The 20,699-nt window shown below is 39.5% G+C and overlaps 1 protein-coding gene across 7 annotated transcripts; it reads right to left on the reverse strand.

Annotated features, from left to right (window-relative positions):
* Positions 1 to 65: 65 nt before the first annotated feature.
* On the reverse strand, positions 66 to 17,081 carry hnrpkl (heterogeneous nuclear ribonucleoprotein K, like). 7 transcript variants are annotated; one of them, XM_046067133.1, is made up of 16 exons: positions 16,787 to 17,081; positions 15,530 to 15,636; positions 14,734 to 14,831; positions 14,555 to 14,611; positions 13,654 to 13,697; positions 12,322 to 12,394; positions 9,651 to 9,764; positions 9,266 to 9,394; positions 8,749 to 9,056; positions 7,682 to 7,735; positions 7,378 to 7,417; positions 4,669 to 4,684; positions 3,855 to 3,887; positions 3,656 to 3,723; positions 3,377 to 3,546; positions 66 to 1,786 (listed from the first exon to the last, which is right to left on the reverse strand). In XM_046067133.1, the coding sequence occupies exons 2-16, from the start codon at positions 15,588 to 15,590 to the stop codon at positions 1,756 to 1,758; spliced, it is 1,296 nt and encodes a 431-aa protein (XP_045923089.1). In that variant the 5' UTR covers positions 15,591 to 15,636; positions 16,787 to 17,081; the 3' UTR covers positions 66 to 1,755. The 7 variants fall into 7 exon arrangements, with proteins under 7 accessions (XP_045923089.1, XP_045923088.1, XP_045923090.1 ...); XM_046067132.1 differs by having other exon boundaries at positions 15,530 to 15,639; XM_046067134.1 differs by lacking the exon at positions 16,787 to 17,081 and adding an exon at positions 16,641 to 16,667.
* Positions 17,082 to 20,699: the final 3,618 nt, after the last annotated feature.

Here is a 20,699-nt window from a genome sequence, read left to right on the forward strand (position 1 = left end):
GAAAGCATTAAAAAAAGTAACTAGATCAATCCGCTGTCGAAATAAAGCAGAACAAACACTTTGCGAACTGTAATACAGACTTTTTATTTCTTCAACACCTGCAGGTTCTATAGATATCAGACACAGAGGTAACGTTACAGATATGACTGGACAGAAGACACCACTCATGGACTCACAAAGCTGTACGCTCCTCTTCTCAAACTGCATCTCAAATAGCCTAAAGATCCTTTCACAAAAAAAAAAAAAAAATAATGAAAACAAGCAAGAGTAAATGCATCTAACAGATCAGATATTAAGGCTGCATTACAGCGAGTCCATCACGGTGAGTGGTAGAAAATAAATCACGTTAACAGATAGAGAGGGGAAGAAAAAAAAATAATATTACCAAACATGTCTTATGGCACCATCTCCTTCCAATAAAGTAGAAAGTATTCTGGGCCTATCTAAACACTCATGAAATCACAACAGTTAAGTTACTGTTTCTATGTAAAATATATATATATATATTTTACATACATACACACTTCATACAACCCTTTGTCTTTCAACAACAAAAAAAAAAAAATATTCTTAAAATTGTCTCCCCCCCCCCCAATATCACACTGGCACATTTATCCCTACTTAAAGCAAAAGAACGAAATTTTTGAAAATATGTTCATTAGATTTCTGGAAGAGAGTTAATGATAGGATTAATGCCACTTGTATCTGCCCGTTACTCATGAAGCTAGCAATAACTATGCTAGCAGCCGGTTAGCTTAGCACAAAGACTGTAAATGGGCAAACAGCTAGCTTGCTTGTGTTAAAGTCCACCTGCAGTACCAGCACCTTGAAAGCCCACTAATTAGTGTTAAATCTTGTTTAATTCCTACAAAAAAAAAGATAAAAACAACAACAACTCGTTTCACATGGGGTTGTCTTAAACCATTTCTTGGTTAGGAGCAGTTGCCAGGCAAGAGGCATTACATAACAACCCTAAAACAATAAATTGACCTTTAAACAATTTGCTTTTTGTACAGGATTAAAGAAATGACAAATAAAGTGTTAATTAGTGAGCTATAGAGGTGGTAGGTTTTGCAAGTCTAGCTTTCCCCCTCCCCCCCCAGTCTTTATGCTAAGCTAACTGGCTGCAGTTTCAGATTTAACATAAAGACGTAACAGTGGTATTGATCTTCTCATCTAACTTTACACCAGGACACGAATAAGCTTGTCAAACTACTCCATTAAAGCCCATCTTACAAATAAGCACTTCATTTGACAGTGGAAGAGGACGTTGGATGTTGTGTAAAATGTAAACTAAAGTTTATTTAATGGTTCATTAACCATTCCAAGACTATGCAACTTCATTTGAAGAGTGCACTTAAACATGTGAGGGGAAAAACAAAAGCAAAAAACAAAAATAAACTTTAAATCGCATAACGTTCCTAACAAAAAGATACATTCTGCATGCTGTACTGAAATGGGGTGGCTCACAACACCAAAAGTTATCACACAGATGAGTTTACTCCAATGACTGCACAAGAATCTCCAAAAAATAATTACACCAGCACAGAAACATGTTGTTTACTCCTTGGTTGCTGTTTGACAGCTTAAGATATTTTTTAAAACTTTTTTAAAAACTGATTTATAGACAGACGGTGTAGTGTGTGATAGTGAGGGGAGGGGGCACATCTACCCAAAGCAAAGGAATGTAGGCTCTGAATAGAAGGAGCAAACAGTATGGCAGCATGGCTTCAAATTTTCTTCATTTCCTTCTTCCTAGAAGAACCGACCAGAGTACTGCCTCACACTGAAATAAGAGACAGATAAAAAGGTAAGGACATTTCATCATAACATTAAGAATATTTATTTGAACAGGACCATGACATGGGTCAGGAGCCGTAAATGACTGGATACTGCAAACTGCAAGACATTTTTCATGTGGAGCACAATTGTAAGTAATAAAAAGTATGCCACGGTCAAGGCTGAAAATAAATTTTCTCCAAGAAGCAATATGACTGCTGAGACCAGCTTAGCCATTTAGTGATGGGGGGTGGGGGTCTGTGAACTGAAAAGCTCTTCAAGATATAATACCCATGTAAGAAAAATAACCTCAACTGTTCACATTCAACCACAAATGCGTGATTGCGCACTCAAGTACGTTCAAGGCCAATTAAGCAATTATTTATTTTTTGTGTTTCAGCTTTAATTAATTTCTCTCATACATAGTGGTCAAAGACATATTGAGATATTTTACTTAAGATTGAATGCAGGACTTGTACTCGAGTGTTTTTATACGGCTGTATAAATTTGTGTGCTTTATAAAGCACAAAGTATTATCAGAAACATGGAATTAAAGTATCAAAAGCAAGTACTCATTATGCAAATCTGCCCAACTTAGTGTGTTATATTTATCATACATACAGTATAATATTTGAATTTTATTGGTGCATTAATGTATAGTCACTGTTGTTAAAATGTGTTGTCGTCAATGTGGAGCTAGTCTTTACAACTATATGGGCTACAGTTAGGACAGGGGTGGAGAATAAATAAGGGCATTTACTCCAGTGCTGAACACTTACAATTTTGAGGTACTCCTACTTGATTATTTCCATTTTATGCTAAATGGGGATACATTGTACTTTTTAATCCACGACATTTATCCAAGTTACAGTTACTTTTACATACAAAATATGATGCAGTTTCAGATGTCGGAGTTGTTTTTCAGTTCCACCAAAAGTAATTTCCCCTCTAAACTTCTCAGATGGTTTAATTTAACTGTTTGGGAGCCAAAGTAGTAAAATATTGCATACAATGCTACTTACATATTAAATGTATCGTTTTAACAATCTAACATTGTAATATATAGTAGCTGAGGTCTTCGAAGTGTGAACTCAAAGACACTATAATGTGAAAACAGCAAAAAGCAGAAGATCTGAAAAGTTTGCCTTTTATGCTTAAAAGATTATTTAAAATGACTGATTTTCAGAATAACTGCTGATAAATTGTTAATCAATGACACTTGTTTCAGCTCAAGACACCGTCCTGGTGTTAATGATCTTGGACAACTTCTGGTTCAAAAACTAAGTACGTAGTAGTAATAATAAACAGCATTTAGTGTATAGTACAATTAACACAACAGCAAACGTTTGGTCAACAAACTACCGTAATTATATGTTTTATGCATTTTATTATTAAGTCTGTCTTTGAGTCACCAGGCTGCAACACAAATTTACCTGGGGACAATAAAGTTAAGTCAAAGTTTACTCAAAAACTGTTTACTTCCATGCAGTGGTGCATGAGTGGAGTAGAGCGGAGCTGAGTAAACAGGCCATCAGAGGAGACCGCACTGCTCCAAATAGGTGATTTTGAGTTTTGAGGAAATCACAGGAGCACATGCCTGTTCTGCAGCAGGTACTGTGCGTTCTGGATCTGGTCCTGTGTTCCTGTGATGGTGATGATGCGGTCCTCAGAGCCCTCTAGTGGTTCATCAATCTTGATGGATGCCCCAGACTCATGGCGGATCTGCTTGATCCTCTGGCCACCCTTACCGATGATGGAGCCAGCCAGCTGCAAAACAACCACATGGGCCAATTGAAAACAGATTTAGGAGTGAAATGTCTTTTCCGTCATTCTTTGCTGCTAGAGTCATGTGAGAGTGGATGGACGTCTCACTTACATCTTTTGGGATGGTGACTTGTGTTGTGATGACTGGGCCTCCAATATCACTGTATGAGCCTCTACCACCTACGGCAGGAGGTGAGAAAGAACATTTAAGGTGAATTTGTCATTAACTAAAACATGCAACAAGAAGAAACAATCCCTTTAGGTTAGGAAACATTACGCTGGGACAATAGTAATCATCCATCACCACTCACCAGACTGAAAGTGCTCCCAGGAAGAATTGTTGTCTTTGAAAAACATTGGAAAGGAAACAACAAAGTGAAAAATTAAAGTACACCACAGGGACAAAGACAAGAGGCAGTGTGATAGTAAACAGGAAATACAGCAAATGTCACAAGACAAATGTATTTTTATGTGCTCTAACAAATGTTAAAAAGGGAATTGTGTGGGTTTTTTTTTTTTTTTTTTTTTTTTTTAAAGGAATGTATTCATTGTTGTGCTTCCTGGGATGTGGAGAAATGTCAAAACCTGTAGTCACAGCTGAACAACTTAGTTTAAATGTCACAAAGCATGAGTGATCAGTTAACCAGACGGGGCTTAAACAACTGAGCATGAGTTCATTCTTGAATGAAATTATTTTAAACATATCTCAGTTTAAGTCAAGTCAGTCATGTACAACATGTATTAAAAAAAACAAATAAACAAAAAAAAGGGGTAACATTGCAACATTGAAATGTGTGATATAATCATTCATTATGTAGTATAACTAACTATGTACATGCACAGATTATGCAATAGTACAGTAAGCCAAAATTTAACCAGGAAGTCACTCTGCCAAAAAGGGTGTAATTAATTGTTAAACATTAAACTTTAACATTTACTGGTTTAGATTTCCCACTTTGCTAGGTACACATGTACAGTCGAATGCAAACCAATACACTGTCCCAGAGGTGTTAATTAAATTATATCTTTAAGCAGTGAGGTCATAGTTAATGGTGCAGAACGCATGATTTTCCTTTGATTAAATAATTGTAAATATGTGCTGGATTTACATACGTCAGCACTCACCATATCCGCCTCCACTCTGCATTTCAGGATCGATTGGAGGAAAGAAAAAAAGACAAGCATAAAACTCTTAATGACACAATAATGACAGTATGCTAGCATAACCTTTACATGTTTTCTGCACAATAATAATCCATCCACTCTGTATCCATTCCTCATATTAAACGCTGGCCATTACCGGGTACGATCATTTTTGTATCCAGAACAGTCGGGATTACCTAAGGCACGGCTTCAGCAAAGTGCTTCAAATGTTCCACAAGGATCGGAGTCTGTGCTGATTCCATAGCATTAAGCAGTCCCTGCACATTTTTCAGTGACATTCATGCTTCAAATATCCCATTCTACTTCATCTGAAAAGGTTTACATTACTGGTTTGAATCTGAGGCCTGCAGGCCACTGAAACAATCTAATTTGTCAAGATCTTTCTGGAAATATTAATTATGGCACAGCAATGAAAGGATACAACCTGTTCAACAATTATTTAATGTTGATAATGTGACGATGAATTAAATGAACCCTTTAAAGCACAATAACAAAAAGGGACATGGGACAAACAACCTTACTCGCTCTCTCACACATACTCATCATTCATACAAAGTAGGTAAAAGCGTCAGCAGTTAGACCTGTCCAACATGCTCAGTCTGTTGGCAAGAGCACGATTGGCAGCAGTTGCAGCAGTTTAGAAATGCAGATTTAGACATGTTTGTGTCTATGTTTGTCTATAGGTAAGGACAGGAAAAGCTTCTGCAGCTTTGACCAGTACTTGAAGTGGGAAAAAAAACAACGACCAGTACTCCCCTTTTTCACATGCGTGTGTGTGTGTGTGTCGGTCGGTGTCAGAAAAACAATAAGCATTACATTTTGAATGATAATAGAAGATGTTACTGTTGCTTAACCAGGGGGACAACCATTTCAATTAGAGTAAAAAAACATGGCAATTTATTAAGATGATTGTAAGGTTAATGTAACATTACTTTGACTAGCACGTCACACAGTACTCCCACTACAATCCTTCTTCAGTTTGCTCCATCTGTCAGTCTACAGAACAGAATGAGATAAACAAACAATATTTATTGAATGGGATAAGTGAATATTAACTCAGTCTGTGTACAGGCTGATGATCTAGCATCTTCTCTACTGGCAAAGTTTTGCATTGAACCAGTCAATTATAGATAACAATACTATTATGCATTTTATCAGCTGCATCAGGCCCATTCAAACTGGCTAAAAAGTCACGGTACCAAACTCAGGTACTGGCCCACTTCAAGCACTGCTTGTGACACTGGCAGACAATGACTGTTAGGTCTGCATTTTGTTTTAATGCAAAATCTGGTGTCTAAGTTTAACATTTTACAATTTAATTCTGCAAGGGTTTTGTTAACTGGAGTAGTGGAAAGTAGAAGACTGGATAAACATCACCGAGCACGTTCGAGATGTGGTGGAAAGGGAGATTTGAAGCACTAAATGTACAGCTGCCAAATCTGCAACAACTGTGTAATGCAATGAAGTCAACATTGATCAGAAACTCTATAGAGTGTTTCCAGCACCTTGTGGAACCCATGCCAGCAAGAGTCCAGGCTGTTCTGGGAGCAAAGGGGAGTCCCACCCCGGTGTATCTATCTATTAAATTGGCCATTGAGTGTATTTTTGTTGGGCTGAACGAGATTACCTAAAATCAAAATCACAATTAACCGAACGTTTGTCCTTCATTACGATTAATTAGTTTTTTTGCATAGCTCATTGACAAAGTTTGTACTGTAAATATGCTAACTATTAAAAAGGTGGGATATTTTGTTTGATTCACAGTCAAAAATAGATTAAATGTCAACTGATAAGTAGTGAAGTGCAAATACAATGGGAAGAAGAGGGGCTCTAAACATTTTTTTTAATCTTAAGTAACATCATGGGGTGGGGAAGCAGATGCCATAAATAAATGGTACATGTATGATGCAAAGATCAGGCTTGGAAAAGGAAGATGTGTCACTGAGCCATTTTCTACATTGAAAGCAGTCACAGGGGAGGAAACTCAGACATTTGGACTCCAAGAAGCTTGAAACTGGGTCAAAATATTTAAACTTATTCAGTACTTGACCTTTTCTCGAAATAATTGAGAAACAACCTGGGATGTTAGAAGAAGATAGAAATGGTTCATGATAATGAATCAATTGCTCACATTTAGGACATTTAAATGCATAGGACATTTGCCATAACCCCATAAAGTCACTGACTATTGTTAATAGAGCAGTCTTCATTTGAGATAGGGCATAATAAATAAAAACATTTCTGTTAAGGTTTTTAAAACATGAGCACTATTGGTATTTATTTGATAAAATGTTTGTTTTTTTTCCCCCCAAGCAGCTGTTTTTGCCTTCTGGTTGAAACAACGTGCTTGTAGCTAGAACCTAAAGGGAACGTGTTCAGGAATCGCTTTGGGTTTAGCTCAAGTTCATTTGCTAGCCTGGCGGATCTCTGGGCTACGTACTCAGCTGCTCTGTGGTAACCAAGGAGACAACTGTTGCCAGGCAACAACAGGCCTAGATCAGTGTGCGTACACTGTGAAAAAGCAGCAGTGTCCATGCCTCCGTGCTTGTACAACACTCAAACAAAGGAATCCCAGTCGCCCCATCTGTAAAATAATTCACCTACTGCACACAGCTTGGAAGCTACAAACATGCAGCCTAGCATTACAGCAGCACCTGTGCACAGACTCACCATGCTGTCGTAACGGTCTCCACCTCGGCCTCTTCTGTCACTACAGACAAAAAGATAAGCATTATTATAGTTTCTCTACTCTAGAGGACACTTGACATTACAGTATCAAGCAGGTCCTCACTGTTAGATTGGTATTTAGAGAGCTGTGAGTGTGAAAGGACATGCAGACTATATTGAGGACTTGTGATCAGACTCTGAATCAGGGATGGTGGGTTGACATTCTGCTACTAAGCAACTTTCAGTGATATCCATCACTCTGCTTTAGAGAGAAATTGTATCGTTGACAATCCTGCTTCATACTCACCTTGGTCTGTCGTCCATGCTGCCATGATAGCTGCCATGTGAGAACCTGTCTCCCCTGCAAACAATTACAGACAAGGGAAAGTGTGTTGAATAAAATAAAATATCTAAACAAATTGGCATCTAATGGTGTTATCACACCTGTAGTTTGGTTCATTTGGTCCAGATAAGGAAAATAAAAACATTGTTGGCTTTTAGATATGGTCTGGTTCATCTTTACGCTGTTTTTTTTGTTTGTTTTTTTAAAAACCAACCGAGAGCTGTAGGCATGAAGTGACGGGGACATACAGGTAAATCACAGGTACATGGATCCATATGGGAAGTCAAATTCTGGTGTCTCAAAGCAAAATCATGCATATTATTTGAGAATATTTATCTAATCTGATGCCACAAAGAAGAAAAAATGTATTAAAAAACTTATTGCATTACTGGCAGAGACTGCAAGTGTTTTTTGTATATCAGAAATAGCCAGGAAATGATGGGGGGGGGGGGCATCTTACAGCATAATATTACAGGAGGATAATTACTCTGTGAGCACTACATCACTGGGAAAATACATTAGTTGGATACAAGTTCAACTCCTTTTTACTTTCACTGACATGGTGATTATTCAACCATTCTTCGAAGGTGCTACACACACACACACACACACCTGGTAGTAATGCATTACTAAAAGGAAAATATATTTCTCAATACAAAATGATAGTTGCATAAACTATTAGATTTTTTTATAATTTAACAACTAGTCAAAAACCATGATCCATGGCTATTGTTCAATTGATCAGAAAATGATCTGTATATTTATTCAGCGAGTCCATCTGCAGTTCGTGATCAGTAGATGGATTTAATAGAAGTTAAGCTTTTGAATTTATGCTAAAATCACCTTTCTACTGTTGCTTTCAGACTGCCCAACAAACCACACCAGTCTGCTTGGAAGGCAGACTGAGACCCTCCTCTTTAGCAGATTTCACACCAGCCAGAATGAACCAAACCACTTTGGGCAAACTTTCACTTTAATGAACCAAACAGGTTAGGTGTGAAAGCACCCACATTGGGAGGGCCACTCCTCACCCTCCTCTTGGCGGCGGCGGCGGGGGAAGAGGCAGGTTTCGTGCTCGGCTGCCCCCTCGTCCACCTCTGCTCAGCGGTGGTGGAGGACCCCGACGGGGGCTCATGTCGTCGTACTCCCTTCTGGAGGGAGGCATGGGTCTGTTGCCACGAATGGGGGGCATGCGCTCAAAGCCCCCACGCACACGAATGGGGAAGCCACCAATGGGTCGTCTTCCTCTCTCCTCGAATAACATCGTGAAACCACCATAGTCGTACGTCTCGTCGTAGAAATTAGGGTCATAAGGCTGGGCACGACCTTTGATTGGTGCCTGCAAGATGAAAGATAAGACTGCTCTGTTCTGAAATAACTGTTGAAATTAGCTGTAAAAGCACCCAAACTTACATTTCACGCAACTCTCTTGACTTTTCAGTAACTTTATCCTCCAGTCATACAACTATCCTCACATTAGCAGGAGATGAAACGCATGACTGTATAAAGTATGTTAAGGATTTCAACAGATCTCAGATGTAAACTCACCTCTGACACCAACTCCAGAATAACTTTTATACATTCAATGACACGTTCTGGCTTTCCTCCCACCAAGACAACTCTGTCAGTGGAGTGTGGACAGCACTCCTGGAACAACTTGATGGTGGTCTGGGTATTCTGGTGCACATACACATTAAACACTTATATTCCAGACAATCAAATTCACTTTTGGATTGCTTTGCTACTGAACTAGACAATGAAAGTAGTAAATAAATAAAGTACTATTTTATACATGTATGTAGTGCCATTATTGCTACTGCAACTCACAAAATACAGGTAATAATAACACCACCACCACCTCATCTCTAGGCCAACTACTGGTGCACACTAGAGCATAATGGCAGGGCTCCTGCTAACCTGGACTCTTTCCTACCTCTCTTAGTTCCTTTATCTTGGCACCTTTTACACCGATGATGCCTCCTGCCAAGCTCTGATGGATAAGCAGGCGAAGCTCACTGTCAAAATCAATCCCGCTGTAATGCTGGTACTACAGAAATACAAAGAAATATCAGATAAGAGTCAGTAGGGCCTGAAACTCTTCCCATTGTTGATTAACAAAGTATTTCTGTCTATGTTGCCAATGACAAATGATTTCCATTTTACCGTTTAACATGTAGTGGGATTTAAGTTTTAAATCATCAATACACAAAAATGTAAATTTTGATGATTTGAATCACTGTAGTCTGGTTTTAAAAGAACTGGTTGGAAATCATTTCAGATTAGTTCATTCTTACACCACTAATATTAAATAGGAGAAAAATAATAAGCCTGTGACAGTTATAGAAGACATGTTTTTAAAAGCAGCCCAGGGTAACTGACAGACCTACAAAGACGCCAAATAATTGGCACTCAAATTGCTGTTGAATTTGTCTCAAAATTATTTCACAAGATAAACTCTCAATAAATCATGACAGCATTTGCCAAAAACACACAAACTGTACTTGTTTAAAAGAGCAGTGGTGTCAAAGACTGAGCTCAGTAAAGAAGCCAAGATTTGACTGAATAGTTTGAATAACTAGTAGTTGACACATTGATGTGTTTGTTGGCGCATTATTGCCACCAACTGTCAATGGATAGTATAGTGCAAAACCAAAAGGGAACATGTAAATTTTGCCTCCCTCATGTCCTCGTGTGCCCTGCTTCACCTTTAAAAGGTTCAGTGTGTAATATTTAGGAGGATTTACTGACAAGTGAAATATATAATATCCATAACTATGTTTTCACTGGTGTATAAAGACCTTACATAATGAACAGTTATGTTTTTCTATCTATCTAAAGACAATGCGGGTCCCCTTACATGAAAGGTGCCATGTTGCGCCTCCATGTTTCTACAGTAGTCTGAACAGACAAACTACTCTACAGAGTGCCTTTCGCCACTACGTTGAAAACTTATGGAGGAAAAAAGCAGTAGTCATCTGGTGTGTTAGAAGTAAGAAGAGAAGAGAAATTAGGACAAAATAGAGGAGCTCACATATGATTTAGCACAAGTGCCGACAGAGGGTGTCGGCCACGTAGCAGTGAGCAGTGACTGATCATGTGGTGTCAGAATAAATTGGAATTTTCTTTCCTCATTCAATCATTAAAAACTTTTCCAGGGGTTGTCTGGTGACAGTTTTCATAGCCTTTTCGTTGTTGGATTTTGAAATTAAATTGATAAGATTTGGTAGATGTCTGTGTGTTTATATGCTCTATTAATGCTAATCCAACAGATTTTTTTCTTTGTAGTACATGTCCATGTTGATTCCATATTCCTAATCAAGAGCACATTAACTAGGGGTCGACCAATAATTGGTCTGGACGATAATTTTTCCAATAATCTCCATCGGTCATTTTAAAAACAGATAGCTGACATAATTAATAAAAAGTGCGCTCCTTTGGCTCTGATGCAGTCGCTTCTCTGTCTGCTCAAGCCCACAGAGGGGTGAGTACAACGTCCCGCCCACTGTACTAGCTGATAGGTAACAAGTCGTGAGTAACAGCCTTTCAACACTGACTATTGTGCACAAGTAGCCTCTCTCAGCAGAGCTTGCAAAAACTGAGCGAAATGAGGAGCAGATCAGTTTAGATTACACCAGTTTACTCATAACTACGCTCGTTACTTTAAGTAAGCACTGCAAAACAAGCAGTAGTAGTAAAAGGCTGATACTGCATCAGTACAACAAGCAGGAACGTGTACAGAGCGATATTTTAATCTGCTTTCTCATCCATCGCAGCTGTGTTCTAGTTTTACACAAACACATGTGCTAGCTCAGCTAATGGCTAGTTATAAACAAGCTAAAACGAAACCTCTCTGTCTGTAGCCTATTTAGCTGAGATGCTACGTACCTCTCTACCAGCAGCAGAGGGAGGAGGACATGAGGACAAACGACTGACTGATAATGATGTCTTCATTCTAAACTTCACTCTATTCTATTTTGATGTCAGGAATATAGTTTATATTACATGTTCCTTTTGTTTCCAGTGAGATACTGATTTTATACAGTGACTTTGCTGCTGTAAACTTTACTTTTGTGGCTGCTCTGAAAACAGTTAAAAAAAAAAATATTAAATTTGATTACTATTCTGAATTTATTCTTTTTTAACAACATTTTTAAAAGGAAATTATTTAGTAATGAAAAACCAATAAGAGTATAGATAAACAGAACCAATAAATAGTATCAACAAATGTATCAATAAAATCCTAACAATATAAAATAAATACAAAGGCAGCAGGCAAAGACAAAGTTTATGATAACACTCATAATTAACAAGTCCATCTCTGGGATCGATCTCAAATTCATTTAATTTACCACTTACAAAAAATAAACATGACAATTTTAGTTTAGTTATTTTTAACAAAGATTTGTGCTGGAGTTTGCGTTATTCCAATTTTTGACACCAAGATCAAAAATTTTACAGCATATGTATATCAGTTCCAAATATCGGTCAAATTGGTTACTAATAATCTGTATTGGCCTGGGAAAAAAAACAAAACAATGTCATCAATCATCCTGGACTCTGTTGATGTAAACATAATTAACAAGGTCATTAACATGGTGGCTTACCTCCTCTAGAGTTGGTATGATTCTAAGCAGAATGTCTCCAATAGTGTCGATGCTGGCATTCACACTCAGGATCCTATCAGGAACCATTTTGGCCAAAAGGAAGTAAGGCATTACAAGGGGGACAAAAAGTAGAACGCAAAGCAAAATCTAATAACCAAAAAACTAAATAAATAAAAATACACGAGAAGCAGTCCAGCAAATACTAACGGACAAACTTACAAAAGGAAAAATGAACACTGCTACATATTATAACTTTTCCCCCTGACACTAGACTGATTCAATAAGCAGCTGACATGCATTCAGTCTAACATTATATTCAAAGTAAGAGAAGCCTTGGGCGGATGGAAAGCTTCAGAACGACTCAAATTAACGTGAGACTGGCCACACAGGGTTGGGGGAGGAGGGGGTGAGAGAAAGAGAGAGATCTTCTATTACCATCCCACCACCAGCAAGTTGGGGAAATGGAACGTATCAAACTGAGACAATAGCTTGCCATGACAATTGCACCACCAGCACACCTTTTCATTGTGACCAGGGGTTGGGGAAGAGGGGAGAGGTGGGGAGGAGGGGTCTTGGGGCTGAGGTGAGGAAGAGACGAGGTGGGCAGTAGAAAAGAGTAACAGAGAGAGTAACAGAGCAGAGGGGTAGGGGAGGAAATGTGAGTTGTTACCAACTACTTCGTGGCACAGGACAGGAGCAAGGGTGGAGGGGTTGGGAGGCTATGAAAGGTTTGACAGGCAGCTCTGATCTGATGTGGCCTGAGAGAAATTTAACAGAAGTGATGTAGCACAATCAAATAAAGAGACGACATTAATGAGTGAGAGTGGGGGACGGAACCTCCAGACAAGAGCCAGTGCCCTCTCAGAAATCATGGACAGTGATGCTGAAAACAGAGGGGGAGGGGTTGGAGGAAGGAGGGGGTCGGAAGTAAGGGGGCCAGGTGGGCCAAAGAGGACAGAGCGAGAAAAAGATTTCTGCTTTCCACAAGTTTCTTGGTAAAATTAAACATCACAGCAAGGAAAAACAACATCAAACTGCCGTGTTGCTAACCATTAAATACCAACTACTTGGTAGTGGGTTGTCAGTGATTCTCTGCATGGACAATAAACTGCAATGACAAAAAGTCCAACTCAACGGAGATGCTTAAAATGGACAGAAAAATCAAAAGGGAACAATACACGTCTCTTACAAGTGGAGGAGGGGGGTGTTTGGGGGAGGTGGAGTATACTGTCATGTATATAAAAATGTTAAAATGAAACAGAAGGCAGGTTATCAAAGACATGTGTTTCACTGTTCTAATCAGGCAGTGAGGCAATAACTGGTGGGACATACCGCTCTGGGCCACTGCTGTCTGGGACTGATACACTGGCATTGTACTGCATGGGCCGAGTTGGTGGTGGTGGTTGTGGTGGTGGTTGTGGTGGAGGAGGTTGGCATTGGGCAGGGGCATTCAATCACAAGATGTCAAGTTAGGTGCCCGTTTAAGGAGGGGCACGGTTTATGGGCGGGGGCCAACCGGAAGTGTCAGGTGGGCGGGCGTTCAGGGGTGGGCGGAGGTTGGGCCAACGTCAAGGTGGGCAACGCAGGAGGGGCATGTCGATCCAGTACATGGGCAACGGAGGAAGGTGGCCAAAAATAAAAGCAAAAAAGTAAAAGGAGAAGGGAAGAGGGGGAGAAGGAATACATTTTTAATTGAATACAAGCTATAATTTGACCCAAAAGTGAAATGAGAGACTTGAAACTGTGGTGAGTGAAGAAGAACAGGAAGTGCAACCTCGTCAAAGGATAATTATTCATAAAAAAATATTTAAAAAAAAAAACAGTCTGGAGCATACAGAGATTAACATCCCTGAAATAAATATATCCACTCAGGCTTTCAGGCACCTGTTGTCACATCAAGGGCAACGGCTTCAATTCTGTGAGGGGAACTGGTATCAAGTCAAGACAGGAAGCAAAACCCAACACATCTGCCTAACAAGGCCTTCCTTGTCTGTCCACAAGAGCCAACATGGTTTCACTAGTATGGAGAAGTGATCTTTGACCAACAGTGCATGTCAATTCTTGATGTCAAATGATTAAAATCAGCTGGGAAGAAGTTTCTATGGTAATTAATTGAATAGGAAGTTTGAATAAATTGGAATTTAAGTTGGGGTCCTTTAAATTTAAATCAGCCAACTACATTTTCTCCTCAGCTGCAGAAACGTTAGCAGCAGTTTTATCTGTTTTTACTCACGTCTGTACGTAGGGCTTTTATATTCTTTCCACCCTTTCCAATAACAGCACCAGCATTCTGTGAAGAAAAAGAAGGTTTTCCTTAGAAAAATATTGCTTTGATTAACAGGACAAAAAAATAAATAAAATAAAGGAGCGGCCCCGCCACTAATGCAGCCCATTGTTTCTATGGATGTTTACTTTGCTCTGAAGCAGCACACGCAGCTCCACCATCTCGTCTGCGTTGCGAGAACGTTTGAAGGCCTGCTCCTCGTCCATGTCCTCAGCTGGCCGTTTACCTGAGAGGGAAGACAATCCAGTTCAAATCTGAGCCAGGCAGTCATTCTGCACAAGGTATTCATCAGTTACAACAGAGATCCTGGATAATAACCTTAACACCACTCTGTAGAATTTGATTATTTACAACTTCAGCACCCAAATATGGTAGTATATGAACTTATTTGATTTTCTTACTTTTCTAAAAACAAAACCTTGCTACAGTCTTCTATAATCACATACAATCTACACATGGAGGCTAAAATTTAGGACTATGCCACTGTAATATTTAGGAAACCAAATTATCATTACTAACCACAGCCACTGAATTTAATTCAAGTGACAAAAATATAAATACATGGCGAGTACTAGGTCTACAGTATGTTCCACCCCAAGAATGAGTTTCATTCAGCAGCCAACTGTATTCTGGATTATGTCCAGAGCCACAAAGTACCCTTCCTGGATTAAAACACGGTCAGATCTGCTCAGGGCCCACAGAACAGCAGTATCTTGGACAGGAGAATCTCCCAACCATCTGACATGTCCACATGCTATGTAGTGCCAGCCAGAAATGTTCAGGTTTTTTACCCTCCCTTGAGTAAACTAATTAGCCGGTATATCTACATGCTGTATTTCAAGACAGGCTCAGTTCTTTGTGCAATTAATGCATGACTTCATTCATGTGGTTTACAGTTAAAATGAAAGGCGTGTATGATTGTACCATTAGCGTCAGTGCTGCTGAATGTGTTGTCTTCGTCCTGCTCTTCGATTTTCACCTCCATTGTCTTGCACCTGCACTGGAATGCAAACAGGCTCCTCTCCCTGGATCTGCTAAAAGAGGGGTTTGGGGGGGGGGGGGGGGGGGGGGGGGGGGGGCAATAATCCATCAGCCTGGCTACATATTGTTCATGCAAAGATAGATCTAACCAAATATTCTGAATTGTGCTGCAACTAAGAATTCTGTTTATCATCAATTAATCTGCCAATCGTTTTCTGGAATTTGGCCTATCATACATCAGAAAACAAGCGACATATTCAAATGTCTTGTTTTGCAACAAACAGACAATGAATCAATCATCAAAGTAGTTGCAGATTGTTATTCTGATCAACAACTTGCTTAAAAAATTAAAGATGAAATTTTAATTAATTCTAATTGCTGACAAGTGATATGTGTGTGACAGAAATTAAATAATGTGAAATCACAAGCAAGACTGCACGCAGCAGCATGAAGGTTGTAAATATAGTAACGTTATACTGAACGCATGCAGTCCACCTACATACACTGCCCACTGATGCAAAGCTGAATACAGCAAAGGCAGGTTGAACTTCTGCCAAGCATCACTCCTGCTCTGAGGCCTTGCTAAGTTACATGGAGATGCTGGTCAACGCCTACATAGTTTGGGTTTTAGCAGCGCCCATTTTAACTAACCGTGGGTTTTTCCAAGAGCACCCGCAGCTACCTCCATGCATGAAAGGTTCTCCAGAAAACACGTTCACAGGTGCATTTGTGCCATCCGGAACAAATTAGCCATATGTGGAGAAAGCTAATCACGCACTGCAACTTCTTATACCCTTCTATGTCCAACTAAATCAAACACAGCTACACGAATAAACTGCAAAAAGGAAACTGCGCAATTCCATACACTTAAATAGGAAAACGTGTCTGTTTGTCTGCAAACAGGAGATAGCTGGATTAACGTTATCTGCGATGTGGCTAAATTGACATTACTTTACTAAGCTAACAGCCCTGCTAAGCTAGCCAGCTGCTGTCTGTGTTTTGCTAGGCGTGTCTACCAGCGACGGTGTCCACGTTGCGACTGTACAACACTCACTAGCGAGGAGAAATAGCAAGAGCCCAGCGGAAGAATCCAGCTATCCTGTAACGTCAGCGGTGAAATATAATTACATGAACCACAGCTAGCAAGCATGTTTAATGACGCGACGTTATTATACCCGGACTAAGTTAAGGAAAACAAACCTGCAGCAAAACCACTTTCACTGCGCTCGTCCACGGTTTCCTCGTTCAGAAACGTTTGCACGTTTTCAGCATGGAGAGAAGACACTGTGGATGAGCTCGTCCACGCTCACACGGCGGTTTGTTACATAAGCTTTATCAATTCAGCGCGGGCGGGCGGGGCTAAGACACATTGAATCAACAGAAAGGACTCTATGTGCCCGTATGGCCACGCAGAACAATTTATCAAACTCCCTGACTTGATAGGGAATAATTGTCCCGGTTTAAGGCTCACAGGCAACGCTTCCTCTCAGGCTGAACTACAACCCCGCCTCCTCCGGCAGACGCTCACATATAAGAACCACAGCTTGCAGGGTTTTATAGTCCTGAATAATGGTTGTCAGATTAGTTCATTAGTTCGTAATTCATTTGAATATATAACATATCAAAGATATCATTGTGTATGCTAAATTAGCTTGATTTTGGACTTGTTCCATGTTCCTTATTTTGGGACTATCTCATCCACTGAGATGCTTACTGTCTCTAAGGACTTCTAGGCTTGTTGGTTTGTAATTATAAATGTTGTTTTGTTTTGTTTCCCACAGCTTTTCCCTGTTGTCCCCACCCTCCATCCCCCTTTCCCCCTTTCCCCCTTCTCTTACAGGTGTTGTCCTTTCTCTGTGCTGTCTGTTTGTGCCCCCCCATCCCCGTGTCTGCCCCCCTGTCCGGCCCGGTGACAAATCAATACATAATTAAATAAATAATAAAACAGACAAAGGAGTATTTTAATACTCTCTTGTTAAAGTAAAATCTGTCTGGCACAATATGGTATCCAGGTCATTATACTCTATACCAGGCTGCTGGGCAGGACAGGTTTAAATAAAAAAAAATAAATATAAAAAAAATGTTCTTTTGGAAACAATCTTTTTTTTCTCCATTTGTGGGTCATAAATTACAATTGTATTTTTGTACAGGGGTACAAAAAACACCCAATTAAAGCTGAAAAGATTAATCTGAATGATTTATATAATTCAAAACTGAATATATTTGGGTTATGGACTGCCGGTATGAGAACACATGACATTTGAAGACGTCATCTTGTACTCTGTAAATATGTACGTGCATTATTTCTCTTTTTTTCATTTATAATTTCTTAAGTTAAAAATCTAATAAGCTGATCAACTGATAATGACAATAACCATTAGCTGCAGCCCCACATTCAGTGCAACTGCAGTATTTAGCAGTTTCTCCCGACCCATACTCATGTTTATCCCCAGCAGTGGATGCACATGGTATTTCAGTGAGAACCACAAGGGGTTGCACCTGGATGCATAAATCACTGCTGCACTTGCTGCACATGCAGGAGTCCTTGAGGAACTTCTAAAGGGTTTCCCATTCCTAAAGATTCCCATGAAAGCTCATGTATGAATGCAATGAGAACAAAAAATTGCAGATTTGTCAAAGGACAGCAGACGCAGCACCCCTCATTTATGCTGCTGAGGTTTACTACTTTGTTCTGATAGAAACAAAATGATGGCATAAAATTATGAGACATCGAATTATATTTAGATGTCTTGCCTGCAGTACATATATGTATATACAGTTTAGTTGAATAAAATGAGGTCTGATAACTTATTTTATCTTCACAGAGAAGGAACTGAGGAAAGTAATGGAAGAGTGGAAAAAAGAACATGCACATCAGCAAAAGTAGGTTGAAATGGATTTTTTTACTCATCCTTATTGTGCATGTGGGAAACAGTGATACGCCAGGTCAAGACAATCTTGTTATCAGAAACTAAGCATGAATCTCAAATTATAAAAATTACTTGGACGTTCTCCAATACTTAACCACCGACACCAACTCAGTGCTCAACCTGTCCTACCACCAGGTTTATTTCATCCTCACAGTATTCAAGCTAGAGGTTGATAAAAGGCAAGTTGAGTCTTGTTTTTGATGACTATTTTAGATATACTGCATACTGGTCTTGCAGTTTGGTCTGAAATAAATAACATTTGTGTCTGAAACAGAACTACTGTTTGTATTCCTATGTCAGATATGAGATAGGAGTGTAACAGTGTGCACTGTGCTGGTAATCCATAGACAGTGGATAGTTAAGGATGTAGATCAGTGGGCTGAGTCACAGCTACATCACTGCATGCAAGGTTCAAGACAAGTCTGCCACCAGCTGGTCCGCGAGGAGGTAAGAGCAGAGATGAAGGAGTTGCTGTGTTGGATGATGCTGATGTGGCGCCAAACTAAGTGTACAAGAGGAGGAGGACCTCTTGGTCTAACATGCCAAACGTCTCAGAGCTGTAAAACAACTCATCCACAGCTGATCAGCTGATCTTACCTCTTTCTGCTGGTGCTGGTTTCTGCAAAGTTCAAAATGATGTTTCACAGGAAACCACCCAATTTGATCATCTAATCATCTTCCAAAGAAATAGCATTGAGAGCTGATTATCATAATTATATATCCTATTGAATCTGATTATACCAGAGGTTAAACCCTTAAGACTAATTCCACAAAAACACTAATATTTGTGTGCATAAACACAAACACATAGATGCACAAAACTACTTACTACTACTCAGTGCAACTAGATTTACTTTGGTTTTTTTGCAGTGCTAAAATGAAAATACCACACAATGAGACTTCTTAATCCCACATCAGCAGCTGGAGCCACCCCCCTCACTGCCCATTTATTGCAAATCAGGAGCCTGAAATATGTGCATACTTGATCAATTTAAACATCCTTTTTTCTTGTAGTGTTGTCATGCTCCTTCAGATATAGGCAAGGATGTATTGCAAAATAAAGAGCTCTCTTCCCTCTCCTATACTTTGAGGTTACCATGGAGACAGATATAATTCAGTTCTTGATGTTTCTCATGAAAAAAAAGCCTGCGTACATATTTTCATCTGCAACCATAGCGACACTTGACATTGTCAGCGCTATTTGTAAAAAGCAAGTCACCATAGCGACACTAACCATGCAGGCTGTGTCATAGATCATGTGTCCTAGTGGAGTATGCCTCCTCATTATGAGTGAAATTTAGGAATCCACTGGTAAACAGGATTATTTTGAAACACATTATCACTTTGATGTTTAGCACTGTACAGTAACTCTAAGAGGATTTGTATAACATTTCACTTGCTCAGTTTGGGACATTAAAGAAAAAAAAAGTATTATTAATAGTGGGTGGACACCAAAACCAGTGCAATACTTGCAGGGCGGTCCCTAAATATTGTTGACAAATTCAAATGTATTTAATAGGTCAGGGTTTCTCAAACTTAAAATAAAAATAGTCCATAGTCTGTCTCTTCTAGTGCTACCAAAACAATTCTAACACTGGGTTGTAATTTAGATTCAGATTCAGTCATGTGTGCCAAAATAAATAGAAAAAACAAATATTTCTGACAAAACCCTCTTTGTCAGGAAGCATTTAAAAATATATACAGCAAATGTTTTGTTGTTTGACCAATTATTAGTAGCCTACACTGACCATTGGATTGGAGTTAGAGGCATTTGAAGCTTGCAGACATAGTATAGGTAATTATTTTTCATAGATGCACCCTGTCTTGTGCGTCAACTGTACGTCACACTATAGGCCTAATGGCCAACCGTACAACAGTGTTGAAGTGGGGAAAAAAGCGCTGCTTTCTTCCAGTGCACGGCTTCAGAGTAACTACAACACAAGAGTTTACGTCCATACTGTTGTTGGGCCTTTGACCCACAGCTGGCCACATGTGCAGCCTAATGAGACTGCAGCATCTGATGTTTCAGGTTTTGAGCAAAATAGTAATTTCTCAAACAAAATCCTATAAATACAACTTGCCAGAAATACATCCCCAGGGCATGATCGCAACCATCTCTCCTGTAAACCCAATCCCGGTGATGGCTGGGGGAGATGCGCTCGTCCTCGGCGATAATCGATAGA

Source organism: Micropterus dolomieu, linkage group LG13 (assembly GCF_021292245.1).
Source record: "Micropterus dolomieu isolate WLL.071019.BEF.003 ecotype Adirondacks linkage group LG13, ASM2129224v1, whole genome shotgun sequence".
Lineage (NCBI taxonomy): Eukaryota > Metazoa > Chordata > Actinopteri > Centrarchiformes > Centrarchidae > Micropterus > Micropterus dolomieu.

What these genes read in the sequence shown, in the direction of transcription:
- hnrpkl (XM_046067128.1), bottom strand. Translation starts at nt 16,278, where the DNA reads ATGCATGGAGGTAGCTGCGGGTGCTCTTGGAAAAACCCACG. An exon ending in AGATAAAGGAACTAAGAGAG is followed by an intron (nt 9,395 to 9,650) that starts GTAGGAAAGAGT and finishes TATGTGCACCAG; the next exon opens with AATACCCAGACCACCATCAA. An exon ending in AAGTCACCATCCCAAAAGAT is followed by an intron (nt 3,547 to 3,655) that starts GTAAGTGAGACG and finishes GTTGTTTTGCAG; the next exon opens with CTGGCTGGCTCCATCATCGG.